The sequence below is a fragment of the Odontesthes bonariensis genome, chromosome 22 (assembly GCF_027942865.1).
Source record: "Odontesthes bonariensis isolate fOdoBon6 chromosome 22, fOdoBon6.hap1, whole genome shotgun sequence".
Classification (NCBI taxonomy): domain Eukaryota; kingdom Metazoa; phylum Chordata; class Actinopteri; order Atheriniformes; family Atherinopsidae; genus Odontesthes; species Odontesthes bonariensis.
The window spans coordinates 29,899,754-29,922,167 of record NC_134527.1 but is presented as its reverse complement, the minus strand read 5'-3'; the positions used below and the strand labels follow the sequence as shown (position 1 = coordinate 29,922,167).

Genomic DNA, 22,414 nt, shown 5'->3' with positions numbered 1-22,414 from the left:
AAGGGTTACGAAAATGGTAACGGGTTCCATGGGACCGGGACGCTTTGGTGGTAGTGGAAACACTGAAATAAGCGAACCGTTCTGAACCGACCCGTACCGGACTGCATAGTGGAAACGAGGCTTTACTTCCTGATCCCTTCAACTATACCGCCACTTTCAAAGACTGCAGATCAATGAGAGAATAGAGGAGGCAGATGCAAAGATACATTGGTACAACCCATTGCTCTTTGATGCTGATTAGTTTGTAAGCCCAATACACTGGTGTTATGCTGGAATTGGACAGAAGCCACTGCTACACAAAGAAGTGTGGACAGCAGCGGTTGGTGAAGGAGACAGATGTGATATTATTCCATTCAGTTATTACAACAGACACATTAAAGCAAACAGAACATTCAGTTTGTGTTCAGAAAAGGGAAGCAGTTTTTATGTGATTTTATCTTTCCACAAAATGAGGACAGCAGCTGATACCTGATCATATGGAGTAAAGTTTGGTTGAACAAATACAGACACCCTTGTGTGTTTTTCCTTTGTTTACCATGACAATACACATGGAGCATCTCAGTAGTTCCACTAAAAACCTGCTGGCTTTTTTTACCCTGTTTTGCATGAACAAGCTATTTACTTTACACGTTTTACCTCAAGTCGGCGAATGATTTCTCTGAGAGGCAAAGTGCTCTCGCTGCCGCCAATGAAGGTGGTGGTGGGAAGCCTGAACACCTTGTCCAGGTCACCCTCAGTGAGCCCATACAGACCTGTGGGGAACACACCGGCATGAGAGAAGGACAAACGCATGCAGGCATGGATGGATGGCAATTAAAAGTGCGTAGTATTCTAAAACGTGGATAGAAAGTATAGAATGTATGGAGTTGAAGAACGCAGCAGAATAGACAGAAATATGAACGTAAGACTGACATGTAACTAATACCAGGAAGCACAAGAGAGGAGATGTAGGAAAAGGGGAAAGCACCAAATTAGAGGATTCTTAGGATTTGTGATCCCTGCTTTGTAAATCTCTGTGCAGCTGTGTAATCTGGCAGATTATGTTCACTCCAGACTCCACCCAGGAACAGAGACATTTCTATTAAACCCCCTTTTTTTCAAAGATTTAAAAGATCTTCATTTTACTGATAAGACTTAATGAAGGAATGTCCATTTGTACCGATTACTCTGCATACTTTTTCACTCAATCTAACAGTTAATCATAAAAATCCCCCAAACTTTTCATGATCATTGTTTTCGAGTCAAGTGAAGACAGCAGAAAAGCGACATGTTCAAAGGACGTTTAAGATTCAAGATCCTTTTCATTAAAGGGTTCCTTTCATCTCAAAGGGTTAAGAAAGCTTAAATGTTTGTCTTTCTTTAGGTGCTAATCTAACGTGGGCACAGACACTTTCTTATTCGGAAAAAATTCTTTAAATGTTTGGGCTCTTTCTTTCAGGACCCCCGAGGCTCTGAGATGATCTGCTGGACAAGATGACACCAGTCCTGCATTCAGCTTTAAGACATCCTTCTGGGGTTTTGATCTGTTGTGTGATAATAACCGTCTAAACTAACCGCAATTTCAAAGAAGGTCTGAAAGTGTGTAAAATTAAAAGAATAGCAGAATGCAAATATTTTATTTACAAGAGAACATAGGAAACATACTAAATATTGGGAGTGAGACATTTAAATATCAGCTCATCTTGAATGTAAAAGGCAGCAAAATATCTTAAAAGAGTTGAGATAAGGGCAACAAAAGGGCCATATGTGAACAAGATCCAGAACACTGCCGTCTTCTCTGGACCAAAGCTCATTTAAAATGGACTGAGACAGTGGAAAACTGTTCTGTGGTCAGATGGATCAGAACCTGAAACTCTGTTTGGGAATCATGGATACTAGTCAGCACAGAGGAGCCTGTGGCGACGGTGACTGTAAAGCAAAGCAGTTAACAGGTTCACTAGTACTACAACTGGAAATAGTGCTGGGCGGTATGACCAAAAATACATATCACGGTATTTTTTCACGGTTTCACGGTATATCACGGTATTTTTTTTCATGCATAATTAGGTGTTCACAGCATTTTCTACAGATTGAGAACAGAATTAAAAATTAAAATAAAAATTCTTCAAATTAATTCCTTCGTTAATAATTGGTCACACAGAACTTTATTGTATTAATATTCACATCTTCATTGTAAACAAATGAATAACATAGCTAATTACACTGGTGGGACTGTTCAGCTGTTTCAGGCTGATACCTCCGGTTCAGGCTGCTCCTCATCCTCAACACGTCTCTTTTTCATTCGCGGAAAATATTTTTCAATACTCATTCAGTGTAAGAGTTTAAAAAACCTACTTTATTTGATTCACAGCTGCTAGTGTTTTGACCTCAACAACCCAACTACATTTTTTTTTTACGGCAAACTTGCGACTAGTTAACTTTATAAAGAAGGCGTAATCGCTTGTTTGCTATGGGTCGGGTCGTGACGGGACAACATTGTATTAAAAATATAAAATATTTTTATAGGACTTTTTAATGTGTGATTTTTATAAAGTTGCACGTGATACCAACCTTTTGTGAATTTCGCCAGCCGTCTTCTTTCGGTTGAGCTAATCTAACGCGACGCTGAAGCTAGCAAGCTTCCAGGGATGATCTCGCTGATGGAGACACACGCGGTGTGCACGGAGGGGAGGGGCTGTGTGTGTGTGTGTGTGTGTGTGTGTGTGTGTGTGTGTGTGTGTGTGTAGGCTATGTGAGAGAGACGCATGACTGACAGAGACGGAGGGAGAGCAGGGAAATGAAATGCAGCTTTAAGCTGCAGTCGGCAGGTTTTCAAAATTCCGAGTCTAAAGTCGGAAAATTCGAACTAGGTCCCTCCCCCAACCTCTACCAAGCTCCGAATCGCCCCCCAAACCCCTCCCCCTCTGTGGACGAGGTTGTGCACGTGAGTGGAGTAGCCCCTGACTGGAGACCGCAGATCGGGGCGGAGATCAACGTTGAGGAGGCGGAACGTTGAGGGGGTGGAGCTCAATGACTCCTTTGCGGGTGCCATCTGGTGGCGGTGCTCAACGTTGATGCTCAACATAGAACAACACATTGAACCGCAGAAGAAGACTGTGTGGAGGAGAAGAAGTAGATTCGATTTTTAATGTGCTATTTTGCAATATTTGTGACAGACAAGGAAGAAAGTAACATTTTTTTCATTTTAAAATATGCTATGCTTTCTGTGACGATACACTGTGTTCTTGGTTATTCCATAACGGAGACGACTGAGAAACTCAGCGCTAACTTTCAACAGCATGTGGTGACTTCCGGTTTTCAAAAATAAACGAGAACTGTCAATTTTTTATTTAAAAAAAGAAAGAGAGATGTGTGTCTCATAAAACTTGTTTTTTTTTTTAAATAAATAACACCGAAGCTTTGAAGCATGCTTCAAACTCGCTGGAGAAATTGTCTAAAAAAAAAGAGCCCTTCTACTGTGCAAAAACTACTTTTCTTGAATAAAAACACGTGAAGTGACACAAGCACCCTCTTTATTACACCAAGCACACTCCTAAAGAAAATTAGCCTGGAAAACCAGCGCCAACTGCTGGACGGCAAAATGTTTTGCCTGCGGTTGGGTCTGGCCTCGAACCACTTTTCATTTTGAAAATACTGCCCTGAATCTGGCAGATGGCAACTAAACCAATCACAACGCAGAGATGTGTTTTGAATCAACGCGGGCGGGGCAGATGGTTCTGGTGAGGGGTTTTGAGGGAGTGACGACAGAGCAGTGCGACGTTGGGCAGTGGAAGCGAACATAGACAGCGAAAGCACAACAAGAAAGATGGCGGCGGCAATGGAACAGCGCTCGTTTGATTCAGCCTTGGCATCAGTTTTGGAAGAGTCCCCTCCCACCAAAGCTTTCTGTCGCGCTTACTACGTCACAGTCAGTTGCGCTGATTGGTCAGAGCGTTGGCCTATAGGCACAGACACGGTTTGAAAGACAACGGTTTGTGCTCATCAACAATGTTCCGTTGTATCCATTGATCGGAGCCAGACTAAATTAGACATCCAATCCATTTAGGCTGGTTTATCAGGCTAAAAGAAAATATGAATGACAAACCAAAAATTTTCACATTGTTTTTAAATTATTGTGTTATTATATACTGAAGAGATGTATCATATTTGCTTTATTTGGTGCAACAATCGCTACTGCCAGTATATGTAACCCAAGGGAATTGAATGAAGCTTCGGGTAGTGAACCACTTTATGAGACAATGGTTCAAAATGATTCAATTTCCATCACCAGCTGCAGGTTCCCAAACAGGCAACAGTACGACAGTCTTATCAGATAATCAGCTGATCTCAGTCTGCAGATAGTTGATTGGTCAAACTGTGTGCTTATATATATATATAATTATATATCTAATATATATTATTATAATTGTTTTATATATATAGTTATAATTGATTCCTTATTTTAGGCAACTCGGTGCTGCTTGATGTTTGTGAATGTGCTGCATGGTCTCCACCACCAGATGGCACCCGCAAAGGAGTCATTGAGCTCCGCCCCCTCAACGTTCCGCCCCCTCAACGTTGATCTCCGCCCCGATCTGCGGTCTGCAGTCAGGGGTACTTGGGTGAGTGCACACCAGTGTGAGCGCACACAAGCTGCGGGCAGACTCACGCTCAGCAGCGTGTGCACAAGCTGTGATTGACAGGTAGGATTCCTCCACCCTAACTTGATTGGTTAAAAACAGCCGGGAGCGCTCGGTTTTTGCAAGCATGATTACAGGCTTCAGAGGGAGCTACAGATTTCGTTATTTTTCCTAAACAGCCTATTTAATATTCTACTTCCAGAATCCCATGACAGTTCAAGCTAATATGACTAAAAAAAAGTTGCCGACCGCAGCTTTAACAATACCAGTATTTTTTAAATAGCGTTAAAAATAGACGGTAAACATGCATGTTTAGAAGCGCAACACTGAAAAGCAGGGCTCTCAAGTTTTCAAGTTTGCTTGGAGTGAGATTCAGGCGGGGCAAGGGCCGGGCCGTGTGCGCAGGGGGGGGGGTTTCTTTGGGGGGGGGGCTGGTCCCTTGCAGTATTCCATCGCCATAAACTAGCTAAAGAACAATTGTTTTATTTATACCAAAATCACAAATCTTCACTTTTACACTAAATTCTGCTATATTTTAAAATAAATTGTTTTAGGTATGCAAAGTCTTAACAAACAAAATTTTTTTATGAGTGTTGTTGTAAGTGTTTGAGGCAGATTTTGATGCTTGTTGACTGATATTGGGGGCTCCCTTTTAAAGCACTGTGGCTCAATGTCAGCCATTTTCACAGTCATGATGGATGACAGAGTTCCATTCAGAGCCAACGTGTTCCTGGTCTTGGTTTTATTAAGCCCCACCATGGAAAAAACCCTCTCTGCATCAGCATTTCAGTGTGGCAGAACTAATACCAGTTTGTAGATAGCCTTATTGGGAATCTGCTCATACCAGTCACCTTTGAAAATAATTAACCACGGAAGCCTAATTACACTCCTACATATTTTTCATTTTTCATTAAGTTGCTCATGTCAAAGGGTGTGTGCTGAATATTTAGGCCTACTACTCCAACAAACACTTTAATCGGCAGGTATTGGTCTTTTACAAAGAGTAGGAAAACTATAGTAGCCTAACTAATAAAAGATTCAAATAAATGAAGATATGACCTGCTGATGAATCTGACGGTTCTCTTCCACCTCCAGCTCGTCTACAACTTCTGCACCCATTCAGAGCATAAAGGTTATGTCCGCTGTGCATTCATGGAACGCGTGCTTGCAGCTTAAAGCTATTTCAGACCTCACCCGGCAACAAGAAATTCTGTTTTGTGATTGGCTGAGAAATTCTATTTTGTGATTTTCCGATGGGTTGCTAAATCAAGACGGCTGTACCAGAGCTATAGTTCTGAGCTGTACGAGTGCACAGTAACCTGCCATTGACTCGTTTATAGTATAGGCCATTAGAATTTCTGTGCGACGAAGTTGATCATTTCTCAGCGTGAGAAATGACATGTGTGGCGTGTGAGCGTGTGAACTTGTTGAAATGCGTGTGTCTCACGCTCATTGCGTGAGACTTGAGAGCCCTGCTGAAAAGGGTTCCGTCTCAAACAATGTCGCGCGACGCAGCGTTCACCCCGTTGTGTAATCAAATACACCGGTATGGCGGTACAGTATATTAAAAATTCATATCATAATGAAATTATAAACCGGTATTCAGTGTGAACCGGTATACCGCCCAGCACTAACTGGAAATATGACTAAAGAGTAAGACATTTCTGTTGATCCCCCCCATCACCGGTATGTGATAATGCCACATATCTCATGTCTGAAAAGAGCTTGTGTTAACAGAATTTGGTAGGAAGTAGCTGATGTTCTCCAAGCTGAGACAAAACTAACAAACCACACAATGAACAGGACAAGTGTATTATTACTGGTAATACACTGTGTTAATATCCTAAGAATGAGCAGTCTGAGTCATCCTAAACAGACTTGTGTTTATCGAACGTATAGGATGTTAGCAATAAGCAAATGAGTGCAGGGTGGGTGGGGGAATCCAATATGTCAGAGTCAGCTCTCTGTGTTACGTAAGGGATCTTTAGACTTTCCTCTCTCTGTATACCGCCTCACACACAAACCCCCCCATAGAAATTCTTTTTGATGGTGAAAGTAATCAAGTGCTGTCCGCCTGTGATCTTATCACAGTAACGTTTTAATAAAGCAGTCACAGATAAGTCCTGTTTGACCTCATCAGCCACCGAGCAAAGGTTGCCACAAGCCAACAAACACACACACAACTTTTCCAAGAAGGCTGATTTTGGTTTCGTGTAAAGTGTCTGCCCCGATGTTAGCAAACATGTTCAAACCCACCACTGTGACATAAGGAGTTTATGATAAACCACAGGAAGCTTGTGGAATAAATCCCAGAAGGAGCTCATTAGAGTTTCTAATATGAATATCTCTGGATGTACTGTGGGGGTTAGCTCCTAGTAAGAGAACAAAAACAGATCCAGAGAGACAACTTATCACAGAAATGCAGTGGGCTTTATTTCCCCAAAAGTTATTTTCTAACATTTTCTCATTCTTCGGCAGAATGTGGACTGTCACTTAAAATCTGCCAGTGCAAAAGCCTCCCACGGGTGTGGGGGGCTGTTGTCTAACAAGCAATAAATGACACTTTATTTCAGATTTATTTCGTTGTTCTCTGACGGACTCCAGTCAGTCTCCAGCTTACAAATAGAAACTCTGAATAGCAAGTGGGAAAATGAAAGAAAAGAAGTAATTACGGTAGTCATTGTGTTAGATAAAATGTTCTAGAACGACGTGCCAACTCATATCAGATAGCTCAAATCAAGATTTGAAAATAATACGAATGGAACAAAGCACATCTGAGAGAGCATGTACTGTATGTTTTTCAGTATCAAGCGTGTATCTACGTTTTACATTCCTGTAACGGAATCATTTTATCCATCCATCCATTGTCTATACCCGCTCAATCCAATTCAAAGTCGCAGGGGGCTGGAGCCTATCCCAGCTGTCATTGGGCGAGAAGCAAGAGTACACCCTGAACAGGTTGTCAGTCCATCTCAGGGCCACTAATTCACAGGCCAATAATCAGATTTCAATCTGGATCTCAATTAAACAGACACGACCGTCTGATATTTGAAATGCGGCGCCAATGCAACGCGCAGGTAAAGCAAACCCAGCACTCCCTGCTGACCACACATGTGCTGGACCTAATCACGTCTGTTCTAGAAGTTTCCTGGATGAAGTTTGGACGAGTAGCGACATGAGGACGGATCTATAGGAACAGAGAGCAGAGCGGGTTCCTCGATCTGAAATACTTCAGATTCAGGGCGAGTGGTGTTAACCGGGAACAGATCATGTTCAGAGAGAGCTGCAGAGTTAATGAAGCGTCTGAAAACAAACTGCAGGAAGGCCAAGAAAAACAGTCCAACATCAACCAGCACCGACTCTGTTTTCTACAGGTTTGAATCATTTAAACACATAGAGAAATCAGGGCCCTGTCGGTTTGTTCCGTTAGAATATCTTTATTTCTGTTTTTCTGCTCAGAGGTGCTCTGAATTGATCTGAATGAGGATCATATTTGTACATTAGCAGCAATGTTGCACAATATGGATGAAAGCAGAGTTATGGTGACAGAAAAGTGGAATAAAAACATTTTATTTCACTAAAATCAGTGAATAATCGTGATCTCAATACTGATCAAAATAATCGTGATTATTATTTTGGCCATAATTGTCCAATCCTAATGCAGACTCACTCCTAGGGTCAATTCAGAGTCACCAATGAACCTAACATGCATGTTTTTGGATGGTGGGAGGAAGCCGGAGTACCCGGAGAGAACACACGCATGAACATGCAAACCACAAACTTTGTAGTTAAGTTTCATAATGAAAATACGTTATGACTACTAATGTTGACCCGAGGGTTGTGTGTCAAAAATATCGTCCGAAGGACGCCGACTTTCACCAAACTGTTATCAGTGAGTAGATGAGCGTATTTCATGCCAGAAATAAGGTCCAGGTTTAAAAAAAGCAAACTTCTCCTTTAAGAGGAGACTTAAGAACAGGCTGTTGGAGATCCTAACATCCAGTGGTAGTCGGCTGTATAATTTGGGGACTGCAAACGTTCAGGTCTCCTCAGTGCACCAAACTCCACCTCAGGACAACTAAAAGCAAACGTTGTAGGAGCTCTGAAAGATATCAAGTCGCAAACCCACATAGGGTTACTATGAATACTATGAATAAAGTATTTATCTATCTATCTATCTAGAGCCTTACAAGTCAACAATGAAACCTTGATACCAATCCTAAAACATACCAGGGAGCTGTTAAAAGATAGGAGGCCTGACTAACACCAGAAAACAGGACATTATAAAAGTTATGGGAGCGTGTATCACCCTGTCACAGTCATTAAACTCGAAGTAAAAGACCTTGGATAGAAGCCTCAGTTTAAACAAGCAGTTTTACACCTCTGAGTTTATCTATTCATCTAATCTACATTCAGCTGCCACTATCACACCATCACTTGTGGTTCAAAACCACCCAGATGGATGTAAGAAGCGCCGCAGGCACCACTGGGTCCAGATTTCATTAATTCAGCCTTCATTTTCCTTCTTGAATCATAGCTGCTGACTGCAGCAGACATAGCTGTATGATATAAATAATTCAGAACTGATGCATAGTGTGGATAAACATATCTTTAAAGCCTTGTCAGTAAAGAAAAAACATAAATTCTGATTCAATTCAATTCAATTCATTTTTATTTATATAGCGCCAAATACAACAAATGTCATCTCAAGGCACTTAGATAGTAAGTCCAATTCAAGCCAATTGGAATTCAATTCATTGTAATCATAATTATTCATAAAATAATCCAATTCGTTCATATAGAGCCAATTCAAAAACAATTTCCTAGCTAATAAGTCTGACTGATAGCTAAGTCAGGAACTTTCAGTCCATGTCACAAGAAGCCTTTTTCAAAGATTTATCACATTCTTACAATCAGGTTATCAAATTATTTAAATGATTTGATGGAAAAGTGGGTTTAAGTGTCACATCCTGCCTCCATAACACAGAAAATTCTGGCAAGTTGAGTATGTAACAGAGCTTCTGACATTAGGCAGGTTTGGGCTCTGACACTGACCCGTTGTCCCACCTCTGTGAACCTCTCGCCTAATTTGAACAATACCACCAGTAACCATGGAAACGTCCTACTACAGGTCGCAACAATCACCCGGTTTTGAGCTCAGAGGCCAGATCTTTTCATCAGGCACAATGACAGTTTTCACACTGTGCCTCACAGACAAGCACTTTTTACTTTGTTCCAACTCTTCAGTTCAACTTAACGTTAACACAGAACTGAGTTTAACATGGACCACATGTTGACACAATCAATCTGGAGAACAAACAGCAGAAAGTGGTGTGTTAATAACCATAACGCACTGTGTCTTATCTCGTCTCCTCAGAAACCGTGACTGGTTATAAACTATGTGCTGATAAGAAAAACAGGATGCACATGTTCAAGAGCAAACTGGACTTGTTAAAGCGTGAATCAGTGGATTAGAGAACAATAAACTGGTCAAACATAAACTGGCTTCAGCACAGCTGTGCTTGGAGTAAACTGCTAACATCAGCCTGCTAACATCAGCCTGCTAGCATCAGCCTGCTAACATCAGCCTGCTAACATCAGCCTGCTAACATCAGCCTGCTAACATCAGCCTGCTAACATCAGCCTGCTAACATCAGCCTGCTAACGTCCTCTCTCAGCTAATCAACTGCCACAGCATCATAAAGCATGCTGTCTTATCTTGCAGGGAACACAGTTCGCTTGTACAGTATGTTCTGAAACAACTGCAGCACGTGCACAACTACATATGACTGATTATGACATGAAATGGTACAAATAATGAGTAGATTATTTTTAGATTGAATCAAATCTTTTATTTCAACCAGGATGTGAAAAGTCTCTTCATCTGGTGTTCGTCTTCCTGAAGTTAACATGCCGTCATCTTTGTTCAATCTTTGATTTTAAGACAGTTAAAAGCCAATAACTTCTTGTTAATGGCTTGTTAATCTTTATTAATTTATCATAAAATACGTAGTTATCAATGTGGATAGAATGTGTAACAATTTGAATTGAGCCGCGCTCTCAGAACAAATCTAATAATACGTGAATCATGTACATGTGCCCAACTTTTCCAGCTAATCTGACGTCCTGAAATCCATTTAGGGTTATGATACACAGAAAAAAAGCATCAGTTATTTGATTTGTGAATCTGAAACCAAATAATGTTTTATAAAATTTACTATAAAAAGACTGTACTTTCTCCAAATAGGGAGCAACTCATACTCTGGTAATTGAGTAAATGTTTTAATTGTACATTAGAAGCTGTCATATCTTCATCTTTTCCCAAATAAAACAAAATATTACAGGACACTAACAAGGGAAACATGTGGTGCATGTCATATTTACTAGAACTGTAAATAAATGTGATGATAAGAGTGTTTTTTTTTGTCTCATTGAGTATCTGATCAGCTAAAATTAAAGTAACCAGTTGAGTTAGATCATTTCCTTCACCAGCATCCGGTTGTCTGTTATGGTAAATTCATGTACAAAGTGTACTCCAGACCTAACTGTCTTTCCTGTTAGAATCACCTCCTGAGGCAGTGTTCAAACTGAAAACAGCGTTAGTCTTTCTTTGCAGGAAATGTTTCCTTGAAATGATGAAAACAATCCAGCCTCGTGGTGACCCCAAAACATGCAGCATGATCCACACAAAGGTGATGGATCACCAAAAATAATGAATTAAGTTTGGAAAAAACACCAAAGAATATGACAGCGAAACAAAAAGAGAAGGATGCCAGGAGTTAAAAGAAATAATGAGTTTCGATGGAAACAGGAAGGAAGGGATCAGAGAGGGAAATGGAAAATGAGCAAACATGCAGCAGGATCATTTTTCTCACCAACATTCTGAATACCAACAGTACACGGAGCATCATCGAAGTCCACACAGCTGATTCCCAGTGGGTCCAACTTCGATATGTGGTGGCCTCGTACCTGCAAACAGGGCGACAAGGCTCAGCCAGTGAGCCTGCTCAGTGTGAAGGTCGTTTGTCATCTTAATTGAAAGTATTTCTCCTCCATTTCAGTTCCACCTTGTAGAAATTACAACCATCTCTTTACACAGTCCCACTCATTTCAGGGCTCCATAATGTTTGCGACAGGTGTCTTCCAGGTGTTTGTGGTTCCTCAGGTGTGTTTCACTGTTTCATAAGTGCAGGGATAAGATCCCTCGGCTTGTTTCTACAGCTTGGGGTCTGTAGTTGTTCAACATGAGGAGAGAGACCAAAAGGAAGTGCCCAAGATCCGAAGCATAGCAGTTTCCTCTGTTAAACATGGTGGTGGGGGTGTTATGGCTTGGGTACTGCCACACTTATCTTCATTGATGATGGAGCTGCTGATGGCAGCTGCACAATGATTTCTGAGCTGCTAAAGTTCCAGTAAATGCCTCCAAACTCATTGGACAGAGCTTCATCCTGCAACAAGATAATGATCCCAAACATCCTGCTGAGGCAGCAGCAGAGTTTCTCAGAGCTGAAACATGGAACATTCCTGAATGGCCGAGCTGATTTAAATCTAGCTGAGCACACCTTCTATGTGCTGGAGAAGAAACTTAAAGGGACAAGCCCCCGGAACCAGCAGGAGCTGAAGGTGGCTGTAGTAGAGGCTTGGAGAGCATCACCAGAGAAGATACTCAGTACCTGGTGATGTCATCAATCGCCAAATTTAACTCAAAGAAAACAAGACTTTGTCCGAACATAAAGCTAAATTTAACCAAACAGTCCCTCTGATATAAAGGGATGAAATGTGAACAGTATGACATAAAAAAAAGGAGACAAGTCACACTAATACACGGGTGTGTTTAGCTTACCTGGTAGGCTCGAATCAGTGACTGCACAGCTAGATGATCCTCCACCAACTTCTCTACATTAAGCTGAGCTCCCACCAGCGCCTGGACACCAGTCATCCCCTCAGAGAGTCCACTGAGCGGGGGAGGGCTCTGGTAGGCCGTACCAGGTGGAGCCCCGGTGTTCGCATTCCGGAAAAATATATCCCAGGACTGCAGCGAGAACAGACAACTCAATCAGCACATTTAAAGAAAATGAACAAAAATTCCACTTCCGCAGAGGATCCGATCAGCTCCTGGTGGGTCACAGAAATGAACTATGTTCATTTGACACTCGCAATTACAATGAGTTGAACTCCAATTGGCTTGAATTGGACTATATTATTTAAGTGCCTTGAGATGACATTAGTTGTAATTTGGCGCTTTATAAATAAACTGAATTGAATTGAATTCACACACAAGAGTAAATGATTTAAACAAAAGACAAGAAGCTCACCTGATAACATCTGAACAACATGCATCCATGAAGCAGTACTTCAGCGTATTTTGTGTAAGATGTGCACAACAAACTGCATACACACTCCTCAAGTTAAAAGAAAAATAAGTTAAAGTAAAAAGCAACATGTTAGTTAACAGCTGACTTTAACAGCTAATGAAGACCATTTATGTTCTTTCACTTTCTTTATCGTCAAATCAATCATTCACAACTTGATTGATATGGCACTTGTCAAATAAGAGTAATTCAAATTAGCTTAGGTTATACGCATAATAAAAAACAGACACACTAACACAGATATAAAAGAATATAATGTAGATACGGCATGTAATAAAAAAAATATCAAGAAGGTGTAATAAAAAAAGAAGATAAAAGGCATATATTAACACAACAAAATTAATTAAGACAAGAAAAATAACTGCAGTAAAAAGAGAAATTAACCAGATAGAATGAAGATGACGTACAGCAAGTTCTAAGGAGTTATTGCTGTTCCTTTCTGAAAGATGAACATTATTGTTCTCACATTACTTTGTTAGTTGAAGCTTTCTAGCTGAACGGTTATGTTCAGTAACTCATCAACCTGTAGCTGTGTGGATAAGGTGTGTTTCCAACACAACACCGGTCCTCTCCTCACTCTCGCTGCTACATTGAACGCTGTGTACCTCTCGGTGTGTTAACATTACATTATCGGCATGTTTCTGATAAAGATGTAGGTCTCCAAGTATAATTGTTTAATGAGGTTAATATATACTAAATGTATAAACGCAGTAATTAACGGTACACATGCATTACTACGAGTTACTCTGTGTATATCTCCGGCTTGGTCCATCACTGTTGATGAGAAAGCATTGTTTGCTAGCATCTGCTGCTAACTTACAGCTACACTGCTAAAATATTTCCCTCTGGGATCAACAGAGGAACTGTCTATATCTATATAGAGAGCTGGAGGGTTTTTGGTCTGACTGGAGGAATAGCCTCATTATGTTTGTGTTCACAGCATTAAATTACACAACAATGCCCAGGGTTTGATTACAGGTGGCATGACAGTGTGTCCTCAGCCAACATACATACATAGAGTAACCCTTCACTGAAGTGGCTGTACAAGGTTGACCATCCATCTAAGTTTCTAATCAGAGAGGAGAGTAATTAGCTTACTGCCATGAGAAGCTTTTAAGATCAGAGTTGTCACACTCTCCTCTGTAGTGGATATCAGCTTACAGGTAGAGCATAACATAACATTTTTACCATGAGGAAAAAGAAACACCTGACAGCACAGTTAGAAACAAAGAGAAACTGCTAGTCATCTGCTACAAAAATGCCTTTACAGTCCATCTGAAGGTGTGTGTTACGTCTTCCATAAAACACATCCCATTGTTTGCTTGAACTTTTTGATCAGTGTGAAAGTCTACGTCCAAGGGCACATGGTTAATCCACTCGCTGATGTTTATCAGCTTACTGACATCATATCTGACGTTGGTCTGCTTGGCCTACCAAAAGCAAAGTTTAAAGTTCGAGACACAAGCAAACTTGAGTTCTACTCGAATTTTAGTATTTCGGCATCCAGAAAGAGCTGTTCCACACACGTGCACAGAACAAGTCACGTCAGCAGACAAGGTCACAAAAGTACACTGCTGTACTGTAGCTAACACCCACTTTAACTGTCCAGGAGACATGTTAATAAAGATGTTAAGTTTGTATATTTTTCAGAAATTCTCTACATTTAATGTCAGGCTTAAAACTTTCCTTTTTGATAAAGCTTAAAGTTCGAGATTGTTCAGGTGACCCTGAAACATCCCATAGTTATGCTGCTATAGGCCCAGACTGCCGGGGGACTTCCCATGATGCACCTCTCCTTCCTCTGCTCTCTTTACTCTCCATGTACATGTGACATCATTGTTGTCATTAACTTGTGTTTCTCTCTCTCAGCAGGTGTCCCTGGCCTGGTGTTACAGTGTTTGTTGTCCCCTCTTTTCTGTCCTCTCAGCCCCCAGCTGGTCGAGGCAGATGGCCGCCCTTCCTGGTTCTGGTTCTGATGGAGGTGTCTTCCTGTAAAAAGGAAGTTTTTTTCTTCCCACAGTCACCTCATGCACTCTCAGGACGAGGGATTGGATCAAAGAGAAGTTTCAGTGCAATCTGTAGGATTCTTTAGCTAGGCTACTTTTTTGGCTCTGCATGAATTGGACTAATTTGGAATCTAATTAATTGGATTATGATTGTATTACAATGAGTTGGATTCTAATTGGCTTGAATTGGACTGTATCTTTGAAGTGTCTTGAGATCACATTTGTTGTGATTTGGCGCTTTATAAATAAAACTGGATATAAACTTATTGGAATTCATGAGTTCATAGAACCACTAATAATGTTATAAGATGGTTAGAAAATTATAAAAATGCATAAAAAGGCTTGTTTAAAATCTATCATCATAAAATTACTTTATAGGGCAATGTGCTGGAAAGGTTTCATTTAATGTTGACGTGTGGTAACATGAACGTTACTATGGTGGACATCAGCGAGAGGCTTAAAAGGAAATGAAAGATGAAATAATTTCAGCCTGAATGTCCTTTATTCTTTGTAGTTTTCTCTGTGTTGACTGAAGAGAGAAAAGAGAGACCAAATAAAAATACAAAAGGCATCTTGTGTGAATACATGGGCATAATTTCACTGGACCTGCGCAGCTACATGCAACGTAGTGGAGCCTCCTGCTATGTGTAACTGCAGGGGCAGCACCGTAAAGGTGGAGAGGTTGGAGAGGTGGAGACTTCTGAAGAAGAATCAGATTTACAAATGAGGAGGAAGGGAAGCATGATAAAACAAAAAAGGTCAGCCTTTGTTCAGTTATCATATTGATCCCAGTGGTTCAAACTAAGGTTTCTTTACGGACAATCTATTATCATCTGATTCTCACATTATTTGATCATTTTATGACACAGAATCCCCTTGTTATTTTCTGCTCTATAGCTACTGTTTCACTATTCAAACATGCACACCGAGCAGATGATGTTGGTGTCTATTTGTGTAAACTTTACCCCACTGTATTTGGGGCAAGTAGTTGTTACCACTGACATCTCATTTTGACCTTTTCTGGGCCCTCAAAAAGAGGGCGAAGGGCCACTCAGAGTAAACAAGTGCAAAGGTTTGTGACTGGATGTGACATGAAATGAGCAGAAGGGAACAAGTGTGGGAGGATTTACAGCAAACATTGTTTCAGCCTTTAAGGTATTGCCTCTGGATGGGAAACATAAATTGCTATTCAGGTTAAACGTGCAGGAAAAAACATTCCTGTTACTAGACAAGCTTCAAACCATCAGTCAACTAACGTCAACACAAAGAAAACTTGCTTATGACTTCTGAAAACTAGGGCGAGACGAACCACCAGGAAACAATGCAAAGGAGATAGTCTCATGATATCAGCTGGAAAGTGCTGTACTTTGGCACTGGGTCACTAATGATGCATCGTATTTAGAGGCACCATTACCGTGCAGCAGTTTCAGTGGAGGTTGATAATCTTTTATTACTCCTTTGGGTGATTTCTGTACACCCAGCTACCCAGAGACAGTTTTGCACACACGTGTGAGGGAAAATTACAGTCTTTCCACATGTACATCTCACACATCTCATCAAACACTCTCATTAGGCTTACTGTACCTTGTGCACATTCCTTGGATTCTCCAGCCATGCGTAGTACATCTCCTCCACATAGTTAGAGCTGGTGCCGTTAAGAAAGGGCTCAGCAGCCACGTTCGAGTTCAGGCGCCTGGAGGGCTGAAATGTCCTTAAAACTTTTTCGAGCACCGACAGTCTGGTCCGCGACAGGCTCTGGGCGGCCTGTGCAGCCGTTAAAGGCCAAAGCCGTGCAACTGTAGTCCTTAACCGATGCATGGCTACAGATCAGCCACAGCTCCTCACTTCCAACTCCTCTCCTGGAGGGAAAATGCAGCAAGAATATTCCAAATGAGGCTCCTCAGTGCCCTTGATCCTCCTGTGTGTCTGAGCTGGTGAATATGGTTTTCCCCACAAATTCTGCTCCTTTTCTTCTCTCCGCTGGTCCCAGTTGAATCTAAATGCAAAAATTGCTCATTAAAAACACTTCTCGTTATCACCGCATTGTCACTGTGATTTAATCTCATGTTCAAACCTCTTAGTTAGTCTTTCAGTACTTTCCTGAGCTGCATTTCCAACACAGTAACCAGTACCAGGGAGATGTTTTTGGTTGGAAGCCTGTACTTTGCAGCTTTTGGTTTGCTGTGATGAACATTTCTGATTGGTTGTATTATCTAAGCCATCTCATGTTTAAGCAGTGCAGTGTTCACTTTAAGTCAGAGCTCAGTTGTAATGTAAAACACTTCAGCACAGCTCTGTAGGAAGGTGCCACATGGCCTATTCTTGCAACTGCAGCAAAGCATGTTCCCATTTTCACCGTAGCTCAGCCAGTGGATTCATTTGGACCAATCTACATGTTACTCAGACAGCAAAAGCTGAAATGCACATTTTTAGGGAGAAAAACCTCAAATCTATCAATCTATCTAAAAATAATAGTATAAGTGCTAAGAAAATAAGTCATCGAATAACTCGATTACATAAAAATCCGTGATTTAATTTATCAGCTTTGACGTTTTGTTTAACTCCCACCAACATGTTCTGCTTATGTTTCACATGGACAGCTTTTACTGTCGCACAACAAGTTGTAGCAGCTTGATTTGATGGAGGAAACCAGAGAAAACAATGAGGAGCAAAATCAGAGTAAAAGAGGAGACAATTTGAAAGTTTGGGAACATTTCAAAGAAAAGAAAAGAGAAAATACTGTTCTGTATTGTAACAGCCAATTAGCTTAGCACGATAGCACAACGTCAATGCTACAGCATCTCAGCAGAAAGCAGCCAGTTCACATATCGAGTCCACTGAGCGGAACAAACACAAGGGAACATTTCCCGTTAGCATTCTAATGGAAATCAGTCGGCTTGTTAGCTGAGAAAGACGCTAGCCGAGAACATAAGGAAGCTGAGGCTGGGCGCTACAGACACTTTTTAATTTCTGTCCCGTATTTTTTCCAAAAAGCAATTTGTTTTTAATCTAATTTCTGTTTAAATGTCACCAGAACTTCCCTGATCATAAACTGTTAATGTGAACTAATATTCTCAGTCACATCAAAGTCCAACCAGAATAAAAAACATTTTATCAGACCATGTTGCATGTGTAAAATCAGAGACTGCTGGTTAAGGCGTCGTTAACTGCTGTTATTTCACTCTCTGTTTCTGTTTCACTGTGTTGTCTGATAACAGACAATAAAGAAAGGAAATAAGAGGCTTAATCTAATTTAAATCTGTTATTATTGCAACTGATTATATAATCAACAGAATAGTCAATATTATAATAACTGATGCTGCAGCCTTGATGATTCGTACTCTGTGGCCCTAAATGTCCACTAACTAATGTCAGACATTTCTATGAAAGATGGTGAAATGTCTCATTTCAGAGGAGCATGAACAGAGCATATCGGCCAGTTTGAGTCTAATTCAACACGTGTTGAAGGAGGAATTCCACTTCCAACCACATTATCTTTATGTGTACGCCTGAGTTTAAGGAATCTGAGTCACAGTAGTTCATCTTCTGTTAAAAGTCTGGTTAGGGCAGTCTAGAACAATAATTTCATTTTCTTCCATCAGACCTATGGGTTGCTGCTAAATTTTGGAATTTGTTGACTGAAAATAATTAAATAGCTCCATGACACTTTTAGCCTTGTAAAGCTATGTCAGTTCTCACAGGATGCAGAGTAGATGCTGTACAGCCTAAATACAGACAAACCGGACTGTAACAAACCCAAACATTACATGGAAGATTCAATTATTGCTGCACTAACATGAATTATTGTTATCATTGATTATAAACTTACTTGTCAATGTTTATGTTTTTAAATGTTCTGCTTAACCAAAAGATAAATAAAAGTCACTTTACCGTCATGTACAACAAAGAAAAGCATCGGATTTAAAAACTGGATTGAACACACATGAGCAAATTTCCCCTAAAAAGAGATGATTAATTATCAGTTTACCAGCTGATTAAGTTCTGACAGACAAAACGAGTTCCCCAGCAGAACCGTAACAGTGAAGAGTAGTCACCGCAGAGCAGATATAATTTAACTCAGGTTAAACAGGTACAGCACGCGCGAGCGACAACAAAACAAACTGCGGGATCACGTGCAGGACTCCCGCGATACAACTAAAACAAAATAAGTAAATAAACTTTGACTTCTCAGAAAAGTTCATCCAACAACCAAAACGTTTCATTTTCATCCTTTTGAATCCATTTACCTCTTTTTCTTTTCTTTTTTTTTTTTAAATCCGCGGACTTGCCGGTGCGCGTGCGGCTGCTTCCTCCGCCGCCTCTCGTACCGTGAATGAGGAGAAAACTCTGCGGTGTACTGGGCTCGGGCGCGAGCAGCGTCTGTAATCGTCCCCGGGTGCCGATCTGCGTCACGTTGGCGGTGACGTCAGCTAAACTGAACGTGCGAAGAAAAGGTTTTCTGCTGTTTTGTAAACGTCCGGTTGTTCAGATTAAATGAGTTTAATAATAATAATTAAAAAAAAAAAAAGTAATATATTCAAATTATTTACATTCTGCTATTTTTTTTTTTAATATTTCAGTTTAAATATTAAAGTTAAAGTTGAACTTTTATGACATTTTTTGACAGCCGTAAATACACCAATGACACACACTCTTTGTATATGTACATAAACAGCATAGATTGATAAATAGATTCATCATACCTGAGTGTACCTGCAGAGACTGATCCTCAGTAAACTTAAAGTGTGGTAATCATTAGTTAACTCAAAGTTTACTGATTTGGAACAGCTAGTTTAGTGATCAGTCTATTTCAGTTGTAATTACATGGTAGAAAAGGAGAATTTAAAGTGTATTTCTTGTACTTTTGTGCGCTAAAGTTGAACAACCTAAAGTATACTTAGGCCTACTGTATACAAGTACGTGGCTGTGTATGTACTAATTTACATGTTTGATTCGTAAAATAAAGGTCACTTACTTTGTTTTATAAGAATACTAAAAATATCTTGCAAAAGTGCCACTAATATTAAGTCAATATGCCATTAATATGTTCTTATTTTATTACTACTATGATCAATCATCACATATTCTTTGTTATTACTTTATGATTAGAACTGCAGGTCAGTAAAATGTTGAAAAATACAACTACAAGGAGGTCGTGTAAAAGCACCAATTGATTAGCTTTGAGAATACAAGTCAAACAAATTTAGAAGTGATGTGATGCTGTAAAAGGGAGGAGGCCAGAGTGGGATTAGACTGAGATTAGGCTTTAAAAACTGCCAGTGTGAGTCTGCTAATCTCACACTGAGGGAAGAATGCACAATCATGATCAGCACATCTGAGAGGCTGAAGCTCCATCTGCAGTGATCTGAAGTTAATTAATAACCTGGCTGCTGAAATTAGGATGTAAGTAAGTAGTAAGTTTATCGTCATGCGTGCAGGAAACGGTGCCGGGAGGATGAGATAAAGCCATGTGCATGTCACTGTTTCTGTGTCAGTAAAGCTAAGCGTGTATCTGATCATGAAAATGTTTCTCATTTGGCACAAAGTGTTAAAAGTTACGACAAAGAAAAAAGTCCATTCAAATCCTTCAGTAATACATCTGATCATGTTCATTTGTTCCCAAGCAGGCTGCCGTATCTCTGCATCCTGCTGCCCGTCTCTTTTATGTTAATGAGCATTAACGTAACTCCACTGGTGATGCAAATGAAGTCTTTGTCATTTCAAAGACATTCCTGTAGACTGAGAGAAGGAGAAGAAGACGTTACCATTTCAGGTGACTTCCTCATCCTGTTAAACCTTATAGTTTGGATCTCCACGAAAACTTCTGCATCCAAAATCCATTCACAAGTGATCATTAAAAACATTCTTAAAGGGGGTTTCTCACTTTAATGTGAGTTAGTGAGCAAGTTAAGTGTATTTATATAGCACGTTTCACAGGTTCAAAGCCACAAAAGTGCTTTACAATAGTCCAAAAATAAAATGCAAAAAGCAGTCACATTTAAAACACAAGAGCACAGGAGATACGAGATAAGAAATAAAGGAAGATAGGAGCAAACAGGCATAAAACCAAGCCTTTGTCTAATCAAAAGTCTGCCTGAATAGCAAGGTCTTTGGCTGCTTTTTAAACGTTTCAAGAGGATCAGAATAAAGACGCTTTAAAAGCCCTGTCCACTCCGGACTTACAATGGATCCGTGGAACCACCAGCAGTCTTTAACCAGCTGACCTCAGACTGCGAGAAGGGGTGCGGATATCCGAGAGATCAGCAGTGAGAACTAAAATGTTCAAATGCACCGGTAGCCAGTGCAAAGAGGCCAAGACAGGAGTTATACGATGTCTCTGTGTTGTGTTGGTTAAACGTTCTGGGCTGCCTGAAAACAGGCCAAGCTCCTTCTTATTAAAACAGGTAAAAAGGCCGTTACAGTAGTCTAAACGAGATGAAATAAAAGCATGAATAATATCTGCGGCTCAGTTTTAGAGAAAAGTCTTTTTAGTTTGGAGATCTCTCAGCTGAAAGAAGCAGTTATTAATTCATTCTTTTGAAAGGCACTCCAAAGACAGAGCCGAATCAAAGATAACTCCAAGGTTTCTGATTCCTTATTCACCAAAGTGCTTCTTAATGTCAGTGTCATCAGCTGTAAAGTGTTAAATAAGTTATCTATACCTCCTTTTTTTAAATAATATCTTCATATCAGCAGTCAACTTCTTACCAAAATTTGACTTTGTCCTAAACCATTTTACTGTAGGATCATTTTAATTATGTTTCATCACTAAAACACACATTGCTTCCAAGTCTTTAAGTTTCTCACATTATAGAAAAGTCTTCTTTTTGCTCTTAGAATGTATTTTATTCACATTTCAGATGTTGAATTGATTTATTTCTCACAAATGATCAATCAATCACATAATAAGTCGTTGGAGTTTGTTACAATTGGCTTTGTTCTTAGACATGAATTCACATTCTGTATTTTACTAAATAATCTATGTTCCTAGTTTGTACTTTTCCACTCTGCTCATACAAACACAATGTTTGTCCAAGACTTTAAAGAGGACATAGCAGGACAAAATAAGTGGGTCAGATAAAGCGTCTCTTTTAGGTCAGATAGGTCTGGTACAGTAGATACACGCCTGAGACAACACTCACACACAAACGTTGTTTATCTCGTCCAAAGAACATGACGAAGACGGTGGAGGGCCCGCTCATGTCACTAATAACTGACCAATTCTACTCAGTCCAGTGTAAGTTCAACCTCTGTGAGATAACGGTGAACATGGATATGAAATGTTTCCGGATGTCGGGGCTCGGGCTGAGGGATTTCCTGCGGGAGCTCTGTCACTCCGAGGCCAGCGCTGCCATACTTTACCTGTGACCACTAATAAATACTTTAACTTAAGATTTCTCCAGCTTGTTCTTGGGCT

General features: G+C 40.3%; 1 protein-coding gene across 2 annotated transcripts in view; it reads right to left on the bottom strand.

Annotated features, from left to right (window-relative positions):
- ogdhb (oxoglutarate dehydrogenase b) overlaps positions 1 to 19,350 on the bottom strand; it is a 31,816-nt gene extending 12,466 nt beyond the window's left edge. For both annotated transcript variants that reach the window (XM_075456474.1, XM_075456476.1), the window contains exons 1-5: positions 19,245 to 19,350; positions 16,582 to 16,993; positions 12,463 to 12,651; positions 11,495 to 11,588; positions 637 to 752 (exon numbers count right to left, since the gene is read on the bottom strand). In XM_075456474.1, the coding sequence (XP_075312589.1) occupies positions 637 to 752; positions 11,495 to 11,588; positions 12,463 to 12,651; positions 16,582 to 16,815 (633 nt within the window). In that variant the 5' untranslated portion in view covers positions 16,816 to 16,993; positions 19,245 to 19,350. The remainder of the gene's footprint in view (positions 1 to 636; positions 753 to 11,494; positions 11,589 to 12,462; positions 12,652 to 16,581; positions 16,994 to 19,244) is intronic.
- Between the last annotated feature and the right edge of the window lie 3,064 nt (positions 19,351 to 22,414).